At 41.3% G+C, this 12,991-nt stretch overlaps 1 protein-coding gene and 1 pseudogene across 13 annotated transcripts in view; both read left to right on the top strand.

Annotated features, from left to right (window-relative positions):
* The window catches only part of Cadps2 (calcium dependent secretion activator 2), a 521,450-nt gene that overhangs the window by 296,376 nt on the left and 212,083 nt on the right, over positions 1–12,991 (top strand). For all 13 annotated transcript variants that reach the window (XM_041675424.1, XM_041675418.1, XM_041675426.1 and 10 more), the window contains exon 8: positions 7,552–7,691. In XM_041675424.1, coding sequence (XP_041531358.1) covers positions 7,552–7,691 — 140 coding nt within the window. The remainder of the gene's footprint in view (positions 1–7,551; positions 7,692–12,991) is intronic.
* Positions 5,402–6,534, top strand: LOC121463240 (annotated as a pseudogene).

Here is a 12,991-nt window from a genome sequence, read left to right as displayed (position 1 = left end):
TGATAAATCTTTACAAGACCATTGTCCCACAGCACCTTCTACCCTCACCTATGTTACAAATAGCAATACTTCTTTCTTTTTAAGTATATTTAGTATTTGACTTGGAAAGTCCACTAATACGCATATTTATTATTTGTTTTTAAAATAGTAGTGTGAAGAGATTGATAATTAGTCTCAACATATCAGAATATCACACTGCAACCTTAAATATAATTTCAGTTAAAATGAAAAAACATAATGTCTTAAGGATGTTGTCTTAACCATCCTGTATACTACAGACCAGTTGCTGCATTTACCACACCGTAGATCCTGTGCTGCCCTCCCGTTAAATACCCGTTCCTACTGCAGAACATTATTTAGTACACGGATATAAGAAAAAAAAGAAGGGATAGGCTTTCACACCTCATTTTACTTTTCTTGCTCAGTTCTCCATATCCTATTGTGGAAATAACAAAGCTCTTCCTTTCTATTATTTGACAAGCTCTAATGGCAAGAAAGAGTATATCATTAGAACAATACTACTTTCCTTTTTAGCTTATTTTCCATATTTCCTGTACTGGGCACTGCACCGGAAACCTTGTGCCTGCTCTGCCATTGAACCACACCTCCGGTCCCAGTACTGTTTAAAAGTACTCTTTTGTTCTTTTCAAAACAGATTTTTCTTGTAAAAAGATAATCAATGAACGACATCGGTGGAGGGGACTATGTAATTCCCTGTTAAGCAAAGTACACATTGGTAAGGGGTTGGGAGTTTTATCAGTTCATTATTCTAACCTCCAGGATTCTTTCTAGCCTTTAAAATGAAAGAAATTAGATTTAGCCCTTGAACAATAAGATTGACAGAGACTTTGGGCTAATCTTTCAGAATACAAATGAGCATTGTGTTAGCCAGAGAGAACAGTGATTTTGGTTGTTGCTATTGTTTGCTTGTTTGGGTTTTTTTGGTTTAATTTATGTATTTGTTTCAACTGAGCAGGTCAGAGAACAATGATATTAAATCAACGGAGAAATCATTTAGACTAAGCAACCTCAAGTTCATTAAAGACTTAAAAATGTTACCTATGCAGGATACTAATTTTTCTCAGAAAAACCATCAGCTTCGTCTACTCCACATTGTAAAGAGCCCTGACAGAACAAAGATATGCTCAGAACTAGTCTCTGCTAAATGTTATTTATGAACTGAAGGAAATTCAGGTAGTTCTTCCACTGTGTGTGTGTATGTGTGTGTGTGTGTGTGTGTGTGTGTGTGTGTGTGTGTGTGTGTGTCTCCAGGTCCTAAACTCGTAGCAAGGTACTTGAAAGGTTTACAAGCAACTGTGGCTATGAATCGTTCCTGCAGGATAAAGTGCCTGCTGCTGAACGTAAAATGTTGCAGATATGGACCCCACTTATCTGGAGGAAAGATCCATGAGACTTTTGCTCTGATTCTCTGTTTTTCAAACAAAGCTGTTACAGGGAAAAGAATATCAAGCTAAAGCTAAACAAGACCTCTGTTATATCTGTTGATGTCATGTTTAGTTACTTCTAAGTATGCATGAAACATGCATTCATAACACCCATCTATCTGTGCTTGCATATGAGATGACTTGAGTGCCCCTGATCCCTCTCTAGGCTACAGGGAGCTGGGAAATGGGGCATTTTTCTTGACTCATGAGTGCGAGAATCTGATTTCCTCATCCCCTTGCTTAGAAACATCATTGGTTTGCCTCTTACGTACAGATTGTGAATAGACTAGAAACCTTAGCAGAACACTAGTCTTCCTTCTGGGTCTATCAATAGAGACCAGCTTCTTCTTGTCTAGTCAACATTGCTAACTGGCTATGATCCGCCTTTGTAACAGCATCTTTTAGTGAAAGTAATCATGTCCAACTTACCTGATCTTGCTGACTTAAGACTTAAATGAAGGATTTATCTATACCTCAGATATAATCTTTCCCCACAGCCATGGCTGACAGCACCTGATCTTTCTCAGACTGAGCTTTCAAGTGACTGTGGCCACTCTGCTTCTTGAGCAAGCCCCATGCTTCTTGGGCCTACCACACCTGGCATCTTAATGTCGATTTGACACTAATTACTATTTCTGGTAATATTCTCCCCATAGAATATGGTATATCACGATCTTGATTTCTTTTTTTATTTTTATGTGTATATTTTCTTGCATGGATTTGTGTACAGTACATTATTGTTTGACACCCAGAAAGTACAGAATAGGGTGAGGAATTCACTGGAACTGAGGTTACAACTGGTTATAAGTCTCCCTGTGGGTGCTGGGAACCAAACTCATATCCTCTATAAGAGTAATAAGTGATCTTAAGCACTGAACCAACACTCCAGCCCCACACTGTTGATTTTCTTATAAGTGCTTGGCTTCAGACTTCAATTATTAAGTCCTACTTTTCTTTTTTATTATTTATTTATTTATTAAACATTTCTGTCTCTTCCCCACCACTGCCTCCCATATCCCTCCCCCTCCCCCAATCAACTCCTCCTCCCTCATCAGCCCTAAGAGCAAATCAGGTTCCCTGCCCTGTGGGGAATCCAAGGACCTCCCACCTCATTCCAGGTCTAGTAAGGTGAACATCCAAACAGCCTAGGCTCCCACAAAGCCAGTACGTGCAGTAGGATCAAAACCCAGTGCCATTGTTCTTGACTTCTCAGCAGTCCTCATTGTCCGCTATGTTCAGTGAGTCCGTTTTTATCCCATGCTTTTTCAGACCCAGTCCAGCTGGCTTTGGTGAGTTCCCAAAAGAACATCCCCATTGTCTCAGTGTGTGGGTGCACCCCTCGCGGTCCTGAGTTCCTTGCTCGTGCTCTCTCTCCTTCTGCTCCTGATTTGGACCTTGGGGTTTCAGTCCGGTGCTCCAGTGTGGGTCTCTGTCTCCTTTCATCACCTGATGAAGGTTAATATCCAGGAGGATGACTATATGTTTTTCTTTGGGTTCACCTTCTTCTTTAGCTTCTCTAGGATCACGAATTATAGGCTCAATATCCTTTATTTATGGCTAGAAACCAAATATGAGTGAGTACATCCATGTTCCTCTTTTTGGGTCTGGCTTACCTCACTCAGGATAGATTTATGATAAGTCCTACTTTTCGTAAATCTTAAAAAATAATGATGCTTGGATTATAGTTCACCTGATACAGTGTTTTGTAACATGTAGAAGATCTCCGGTGTGACTTAAAGAGGGCATGCCTGTGAATCAAGCACTGGAGAGTGGAGGAAGGAAGAGAAGAATTTCAGTGTTGTAATTATTAGTTTGAGGCCAGTCTGGGATTCAGGAGACTCTGTCTCATAAATAGTCGTGTTCCATATGGGGCTTCTCCTTGACCTTTGAGAATATAAGGTGATTTAGCATCGCTTAAGAAGCAATGAGTATCTACACACTGGTTGAAATTATCTTGACGGCAATCTATGGAGGCTAACAAGGTAACAGGCAACAAGGGAACATCTGAACAACCATCTTTAATGTTGACTGAGGTTTCTGTCCTGCCCAGTCCTGCAGTCTTCAGTCCCAAAGAATCACACAGAGGTCTGCATCGATTATAAACTGATTGGCCCAGTATCTCAGGCTCTTCTTATTAACTAATTCTTATAACTTATATTAGCCCATAATTCTTGTCTATGTTGGCCATGTGTCTTGGTACATTTTTCGGTGAGTCAGTCACATCTTGCTTCCTCTGCAGCTGGGTCACGACTGAAGACTGAGCTTCCCTCTTCCCAGAATTCTCCTGTTCTCATTGCCCCACCTCTACTTCCTGCCTGGCTGCCTTGTCTATACTTCCTGCCAGGCTACTGGCCAATCAGCATTTTATTAAAAATAATACAAGTGACAGGATAAATGACCATTGTCCCACAGCACTTTAGGAAGAACATAGACCCTGTATCCTTGGTGAGAATGTCAGCATCAGAATTGTGAGCCTATGACAAGTCCTTACTGCTAAGGTGTTGAATTCCAAGGTGTGTGTGTGTTCTAGTCACAAAGTTTAATTCTTGAGATAGACAGATGCACATGGCTTGACTCAGTTTTTCAACAAGATAGCTGAATAAAAGGGAAAGATTCTGAAATACCGTGTTAGTAGATTCTAAGAGAAACATCCTTATGAGCCCTATATTACTTCAATGCATGTTTATGACATTTGGTTTCTGTCTTATGTATTAAATTTGACAGTTTTTGAGCTTTAAAAATCTTGTAACCTTAATTATATTTTTAGCAAAATTGCAAGGCACTTTGCCTTTTTTGTGTGTGAAGAAGATATGTTGCCTTCAAAGTAAGACATCATAACATTTTTGTGTCGTGTTAAATGACAAGACATTTAAAGTATTAGTAGCAAAAAGAAATACCCTGGAAGCAGGAAAATATATATAAAGAGAAGTTAAAAGAAATACATAGTAAATGTAAATGTAGTTAATTTTTTATACAGAGCTACATGATGTAGGTGAGTCTTCTATCAATCTGGTGTTTCATTGGTTAATTAATAAAGAAAACTGCTTGTCCTGATAGGTCAGAAAATTAGGTAGGTGGAGTAGACAGAACAGAATGCTGGGAATAAGGGAAGTGAGGTCAGACACCATGCCTCTCCTCTCCAGGGCAGACGCAATGGAGCCAGCAGCCGGGTCAGACATGCTGTATCTTTCCCAGTAAGCCACCACCTCGTGGTGCTACACAGATTACTAGAAAAGGGTTAAGCAAGATGTGAGAATTAGCCGAGAAGAGTCTATAACTAATGGGCCAGGCAGTGTTTAAAAGAATACAGTTTCCGTGTAATTATTTTGGGGCATAAGTTAGTCAGATGACAGGAATGCTGCCTGCAGCTCCTTCTACAGTTATAATTTAGTTTAGGTGTGTATTTAGAATTTTTATGTCAGAAATAGTTTGGTTATTATGATGACCTATATTAGGCGTGCCTCCTTGTGTATAAACTAAACACTATTGAATTTGATATAGCTTATCATAAACAGCAGTTCTTTAAGTACCTATTTACAGTGAAAGTTTTGTGAAGCAAACCATTGTCTTAATATTCGAGATAAGACAACTAGGCAACTGTAACAAGCCAGTGAAACATTTCAGTATTCACACAGGAGTGTGCCTTCCTCTGACATGGTCATTCAAAGCTCTAGTTTCTCCCATTTTAGTCTCTCTCACTCCCTATAGCCATCAGTGTTTCTCTGCATTTGGTGAGCAAAGAGTAAGGAAAGTCTATCTCTACCTTACTCATCAGTGTGACATGTTGCACTCTTAGCCCGTGTCATTAGCTAGAACTTTTACACTCAGATGCAAAAGAAACCCAGAAACATGGCTCTCAGCTGACTCAACGCTCTTTAGCAGTAGTTCTTTGCTAGTGGGAGCATGAATTCCAATGGAGTTATGAGATCAGCAGCAGCAACTGCAGCCACAATGACGGCTTAACCATTGCCCTCAAGAACTTTAGGAAACCAGGAAAGACTTCACCCAATTAAGCTGTCTCTTTGTGGGCAATCTCCCCCTGACATCACTGAGGAGGAAATGAGGAAACGTTTTGAGAAGTATGGGATAGCAATTGAAGTTTTCATTGATAAGGAAAAAGGCTTTGGAGTTATTCCCTTGGAAACATGAACCCTAGTAGAAATTACTGAAGTGGAGTTGGATAATGTGCCGCTCCATGGAAAGCGCCATGCATGTGCTTTGCCTGTCATAGTGCATCCCTTACATTCCACAGCCGTCCTCAGTATGTGGCCAACAAACAATTATAAGGAGCCTTTTCTGTGTTTTGCCAGGTAGAGAGGGCTGTGGCCATCGTGGATGACCGAGGAGGGCCCTCAGGGAAAGGCATTGTTGAGTTCTCAGAGAAGGCAACCACTAGGAAAGTTCTGGACAAATGCGGTAAAGGCTCCTTCTTCCTAACCGCATTTCCTCAGCCTGTGACTGTGGAGCCTATGGACCAGTTAGATGACTAGGAGGGACTTCCGGAGAAGCTGGTTATAAAAAATAAACAATTTCACAAGGAGCAGAACAGCCACCCACATTTGCACAGGCTGGGTCCTTTGAGTATGAGTATGTCACACGCTGGAAGGCACTAATTGAGATGGAGAAGCAACAGCCGATCAAGTGGACTGCAACATCAAGGAGGCTCGTAAGAAATGAGATGCAGTTGGAGGCAGCACACCATGAACATCTGGTTATGCTAATGAGGCAGAAGTTGATGAAGTGTCAAAAAAGCTTAGAAGAAGGGAGGAGCTGCATAACCAAAAGGTTCAAAAACAAAAGCAGCTAGCGTTCAGGCAGGAAGAGGAGCACAGGCGCCCTGAGGAAGAAATGCAGCGGCACCAGAAGAAATGATGGGCAACAGTAAGAAGGATTCAGAGAAACCTTCCCTGATGTGAGAGAACAAGAGATACCAACGGGCCAAGTAACTGTGGGGTGTGCTATAGGCATAAACAGTAGGGACGCCGTGCCCCCTGCTGCTGTGCTAACTGGTACCCCAGTTCCTCCAGGACAGGCTACTGTGATGCCACATGTAACCTTGGGATTTACCGCACCAACAACTGAACGAGAGAGAGAGAGAGAGAGAGAGAGAGAGAGAGAGAGACAGAGAGAGAGACAGAGAGAGATAGAGAGACAGAGGAAAGATAAGAAAAGAAAGTATTTTCCAAGCCTGATCATGTTTATGAGTCTTTAGTTCATGTCTGGATAGCAGGTTCATATGCTTTTCCTGATGTCTTAGGGTACAGATGACTTTCATAGAGTGCTGTTCCTTGTGTCTGCTTTGTCGTTCAGACTGTAGTCCTTCTATTGTATCATGCCTCCTAAAGGGTGGATATGGTTGTGTTTCAAAGGAGTCAAGATTGTTTGAAGGGGAAAGGATGGGAAAAGGGTGGTTTCACTGATAAGGCAGGTAGCATCAGAGGCAGAGACTTCTCTTTCTTAAGCTGGCTTGGCAAAGTGAGGTGCTCTCAGATAGTCACCTATTAATTTAATATTTTGATTAAAATATGATTTTGTTTCAGTTATAATGTCATCTTGATCTGTCTGACAATAGACACTTGCCAGAAGATAGTCTTTGGTATTGATCTAAAACTGGAAACATGTTATGAGCATTCTTTGCCACCTGTAATCGAGTTGCTTTCCTTTAATGCCATTTTACAGGGAAGATACTAAAATACAAGGTGTATTTGTACGGCTTCAATAATTGGTTTTGCTTTATGGTGTTTGCTTCTGCAATTTCAGGTTTTTTTTTCCCTGAACTTCTATGCCCTGAGTTGTTTGGAATCGTGTTGAAATTATAGGTGTCCATTAAGTATTTTCCAAGTGGCAGATCAAATGCCACATATTGAGCCATTAACTCATTATAAAGAGAAAGAAAACTCATTGTGTGATAATAGGGAAAGCATATACTTGTGAAAAACAAATGAATCAGTATGGAAAATCCATCCACTGTGAGGGGTGAGTCCAGTGGTCTATCAGACACACTTGAATATTGACACCTTCCTTTGGCATAGGAAAACGTTTGCAGAAGGTTTTAGTTCCAATTCTGGATCATGCACTCAGAGCTGTTCTCTTTTGTTGCTTACAGGTGATACTCTACCCAACTTCTAATAGCTCCAAGTCAGCAGAACTACACCGAATGATAGTTCCCAAGAATAGTCAGGACTCTGATTTAAAGATCAAATTGGCAGTGCGCATGGATAAACCACCACACATGAAGCACAGTGGGTGAGTGTTTGAATGCTCTGCCTGCGAATCATTGGACTTGCTTTCATTGTATCATGTGTGTCTAGGGAAGAAACCATTGTATCAGATATTTGTGTTCAATTTTCTCAACAAATTGACATAAGTAAGTTGTTTATATAGCAAATCTAGTCATATCTCCATAAATAAATAGGTATTCTGATAATGTAACTGTCTTAGCACCAAAGACTGTTGCTTATTGATTGTATGGATATCACTTTGTTATGATTGATCTAAAACTGATCAATCACCAGAGATGATCACTCAGACACAGTTTATAGCCATTTGAAAGCCTTTGTTCCAGCTATTTGGGACTGCACTCTGGTGCTCAGGACCCGAGTGTAGCCATGAGGATGCTTTTATGTGGTGTGGCTCCCCTGCAGGCTTTACAGCAGACGGGGAAATGATCCACGAAGAGACAAGAATGAAACTCGGCTTAGCCTATTTTACTTAAAGCAGCACTGGACCAAGACTTCTAGACTTTAGTCATATTGAAGCACAGCACAATTTGGGGATAAAGTAGTCAGATAACAATTAACTCAGTCCCAAGTGCACAACAGTTTAAGACATGTTTTCATTGAGATTCTTCACCAAGTGTATCTGGCTTCTTTCACAAGAATGGGTACTGTTGACTCAGAGATAGTGCCCAAGATTTAGGGTCTAGGGATCTTGACAGAGATAACAACGCCTCTGGTTGTGGTGTCAGGATTGGCCTGGCCCTAAAATAGCATAGAAGTAACCTGGATTGTTATCAAGCACAGTAACCTCATTCATAAGAGTGGGTTTTAGGAAAGAGGGTCTTGGAGAAGTAAAAACCATAAATTCTGGGAGATGCGGGCAGAGTCTGTCTCATCAGACAGCAAAGGATCACCAAGTTGTAAAACTACATCATTCCTAACTTTCCAAGAAGAACAACTGTACACCTCATTTCATTGAAGAGAGGTAAGCTGTGTGTTTATCTTCCCTGGCTTCTCCAATGCTTATCTGTTGTCCTCCACACTTTTCCAGGGAAAAACCACATCCTGGTCTCTCACTCTGCTGCTGCAGGGAGAGGGCGGCCCAAGCAGGCACTGTAGCAGAAGCTAAAATCAATTAACTGAAGCATCTTGGCCTCGGGTCCCAGAATAGAGTTGGATAATTTGTGGTTCTCCATCAAGGAGGTCAAATTCTGGTTACACCTGAAATGGCCTTAACAAGAATAAAAGATGAAGCAACCCCTGAATTATCTTGCCCTGGCACAACATAGGAGTTACACAGATGTACCGTTATACACAACATATGAGTTATACATACTTTTTAGGAAATAGTCTTCACATTCCAGGTACAGTGGTGTTTAGGGTAATGGTGAACTCACGCCTGGTGCAGGTTAACAGTGGCAGGGTAATAGTGGACTCACCCCTGGTGCTCAGGGCTCTAGAAATGGTTACACTGTCATAGAATATATGAAAGCTAAACAGTAGGTCAGATATGACCCAGAAGGCCATGCGCATTTTGGTAGGAGGGATGTGAGTGTTCACCCTCTATAAGAGTGAAAACTAAGTCAGTCCCAATGGAGACTGTTGATGGAAACCCAGGAGGCAAGAGCTTCTCATCTGGGGATTGCCAGGGTCTAACACAGCTGTCGTCATTGCTAATGTTCTTTTTCTCCAGTAACTGGAGAGGAACCAGTTCAGAACTAAGTCGGAACTCATTCAGCTATTGTTGGGTTTTGTTGTTGTTGTTGGTGGTGGTGGTGGTGGTGTTTTTCAAGACGGGATCTCACTAAGTAGTAGCTCTGGCTGTCCTAGAACTCACTACGTACACCAGGCTGGCCTTAAACCCACAGAAATCTACCTGTGTCTGCCTGCCAAGGGCTGGGATTAAGGGCATGTGCCACTATGCACGGTTCTCTCTTACAGAAAATGAATTTTCAAAGGTTTATATTTTTCCCCTTAACATGTCAAGACAAATTTTGGGCTTCAAATACTATTTGTTTAGAAAGACTGTGACCATTTTTTTGTTATTTTTTTATGTTTCAACTGAAGTTTGACCTCCCTCCTCTCCTCTCAGTCCCTCCCCACAGCTCCCCTCTGTCCCACCCCATCTACTCATCCTCCATTTTTTTCTAGAAAAGGGCAGGCCTCCCGTGGATATCAACCATATGTGAGCTTCTATGAGCCCAGGTTAGTTAATTCTGTGGGTTTTCTTAGGGTGCCCATGACCCCTCTGGCTCCTATAAACCATCCTCCGCTCTCTTTTGCAGGATTCCCTTGCAGGACTCCTCAAGTTCCACCTAATAATTGGCTGTGGATGCCTGCATTTGTTTTCTTCAGTTGCTGGATAAGGCCTGTCCAATAACAACTGGGCTGGGCACCAATCTATGAGTACACAGAATAGCATTAGGAATCTTTTCATTCTATCCCCCATATTCATATTCTCTCTCTCTCTCTCTCTTTCTCTCTCTCTCTCTCTCTCCCTCTCCCTCTCCCTCTCCCTCTCCCTCTCCCCCTCCCTCCCTCCCTCTCTTCCTCCCTCCCTCCAGTCAAGTTTGGTTCTATTCTAGTTCTCTGGGCTATCCTGTCTCTGGGTCCTGGCCCCCCAGGCAGTATCAGCAGTCAACTTTCTCTCAGTGGCATGGGTCTCAAGCTGACCAGTCATTGATTGGCCACTCCCACAATTTCTGTGCCAACTTTACCCCCGGCATGTCTTGTAGACAGAACAAATTGTAGGTGGAAGATTTTGTGGCTGGATTGGTGTCGCAGTTCCTCCACTGGAAAACTTCCTGGTTACAGGAGTTACAGGAGATGACCAGTTCAGGATCTGTATCCACCACTGCTAGGAGTCTTAGCTAGGGTCACTCTCATATTTCTGAGAGTTTTTCTTAAACTAGGTTTCTAGCTTGTCTCCAAGATGCCCCCCTCCAATTCCAGTTGTCTTTCAAAGTACTCTGTTCCTCCATTCTTTTCCAGCCTGATCCCTCTTGTTCCCAAACGTGACCATTTTTATTACTGTGAGGAGAAAGAATTGCTGAAGTGGTTCACTTAAGCTTAGCAACAAACTTAGCACTGTAAAAAGTGCATTCCTGTAAGTGGGTCTGGGACTTTTATGCCTAATCTCCAAAAGCAAGGTAGGACTTGTTGGTTACGTCAAGGAAAACAAATTTGGGTGTTGGGTAGGGATTTATCCACTTATGTATGTTTCTTAGAGAACTGGAATTCAGGAGGTGTAGTGGCATTTTAATTGTATTTTAATAAATACAGACTTCCTGAAGATCAGAGAGTAAAACAGTCCCACTGGTCAGCCTTACAGACCAGATAATGGCAACACACACCTTTAATCCCAGTAGCGACAATGACACACACCTTTAATCCCAGCAATCACCCTAGTTGCCATAAAAATTGAATGGTGCATGCCTTTAATCCCAGCCCTAGAGAACAATGTATGATGTGGGGAAGACAGTTCTTAGTCTCATTCTGAGATTTCAGGAGGCAGGATCATCATTTCAAACTAAGGTGAGAGTCAGTGGCTGGCTATTATGCTTTTTGGATCTTCAGGTTGAACCCCAATTTTGATCCTGAAATTTTATTAATCATGCTTCAAGGAGGCTACAGTGTGTATCTTTAATGTGTTAATGTAAAGGAAAATCTAGCTATGATTCAACTCAATACAGATAAAGATCCTGGAATTGACTACTTAGAGGTATTTTTTGTTTTGTTTTGTTTTGTTCACCTACCTGTTCCTTGTCAGTTTGTGCCACAGATGTAGTTTGGAACTCCTTCTCTTCCATCCAGAAGATACAACCACAAGCATCTCTGAAAGTCGAGTGAGGGACTTTGGCTTGTATATAAACAATTGTAGAAACAAGTGATAAATGTATTAAGGTAGGAATGGGAACCTGTTGAAATAAGACCCAATCTTATCTAGGGCTGGTTAAAGCCACACACTACTTCTGACATTTGAAGTCAAGGAAACACTCAGCCAGTGGCCAGTGGGAAGGAAGGGTATCTCTGTCACATGACAAGTGTTTACAAAAGGCAAGAGTTCTGAGTGGGCTTTAGCTAGTGATGACAAGTTGACCAGTTTGTCTGAAGAGCTTAGAGGCCACTAGTTATGTAAAGTGCTTAGACACTAACAGGGCTTCTAATTAGGAATAAAAGTATACTTCGTGTTCCAGGAACTAGGACATTTCTCTGTTGTCTGCTCTGTGCCTCTTTTCTCTTTATGGATGCAATAATAAGAAATAAGAGTGGCCAAGAGCAAATTGAATAGTCCTGGAGCCTCCCAGACAGTGCCAGGAACAAAGATTGAACATAAAGTAAGACATGAGAAATTTTTACAGTCCAAGCTCCTGTGGGAAGAAATCCCCACTCTGACCTATCAACTTCTAGTCAAGAATTAGTCAGAGCAGGTGGATCAGCCTAATTGCCTTACAAGGAAGCGGTGGATTAGGGCTATCTTTCCTTGGTATCAAATGAGAATTTGCTTTTTATTACATTTATTTGACTAAATCAAGATTTTCACAATGGTTCTGTACTTTACTTTTCCCCCAAATTGGATGAGAAAATAAATAGGATAATATCATAGTCCAGTAGATTAATTCATAAAGCCCAAGGAATCCCCCAAAGAACCAAGAATGTTCCATGTCCTGGTCATGTAAATCAGTGCCTCTCACTGTGAGGAGGTACTAGGAGTCATTTCTGGGCACTTGGATAACTCTAGTTCATAGCAATCAAAACTGCTGAATTCTAGAAATGAAAATATTTATGCCGTTCATCTACCACACTCAAGAGTTGTGTAACTAAAGCATTAGCAATATTATATTCCATAATAGTGAGTCGTTAAAAAATGGTTAATATGAATATATTGGAAGTAACGGTTAGCAGCCTTTAAGATTTTGGCACTGTTGTGAAACTGATTGATCCCTGTGAGCAGGGACAGGTGGAAACATTTTACCAGGCATCCATTACAGCAGCTCTTCAGTGACTGTTTGGTAAAAGATTTAAATATCCCAAATGTCTGCCGTCCACCTAGCTTTATACAATAAAACCTGATTTTACCCAAAGCTTAACCATAGTGATTATCTTCTGAGGTACTTCCTAAATAGACTTTAGCCCACTCAATTACATTTGAAAAAGAAATTGGGAACCCTTTGCCTCCCAGCTTTTATCGTACACAACAGCAATAATGCATAAGGAGGAATGGGGTTCACAGCATTTCTTTGGGACTGGATTATGTTCTGTCAATAATTTATTCAAAAATGAATAATTAACAGATGAGTGATGAATAATACAACTAAAAGATAAGCC

Source organism: Microtus oregoni, unplaced genomic scaffold (genome assembly GCF_018167655.1).
Source record: "Microtus oregoni isolate MIOR12 unplaced genomic scaffold, Mior012 000026F_ref0000081, whole genome shotgun sequence".
Classification (NCBI taxonomy): Eukaryota; Metazoa; Chordata; class Mammalia; order Rodentia; family Cricetidae; genus Microtus; species Microtus oregoni.
The sequence above is the reverse complement of the archived record's forward strand: the minus strand, read 5'-3'. Positions and strand labels throughout refer to the sequence as shown.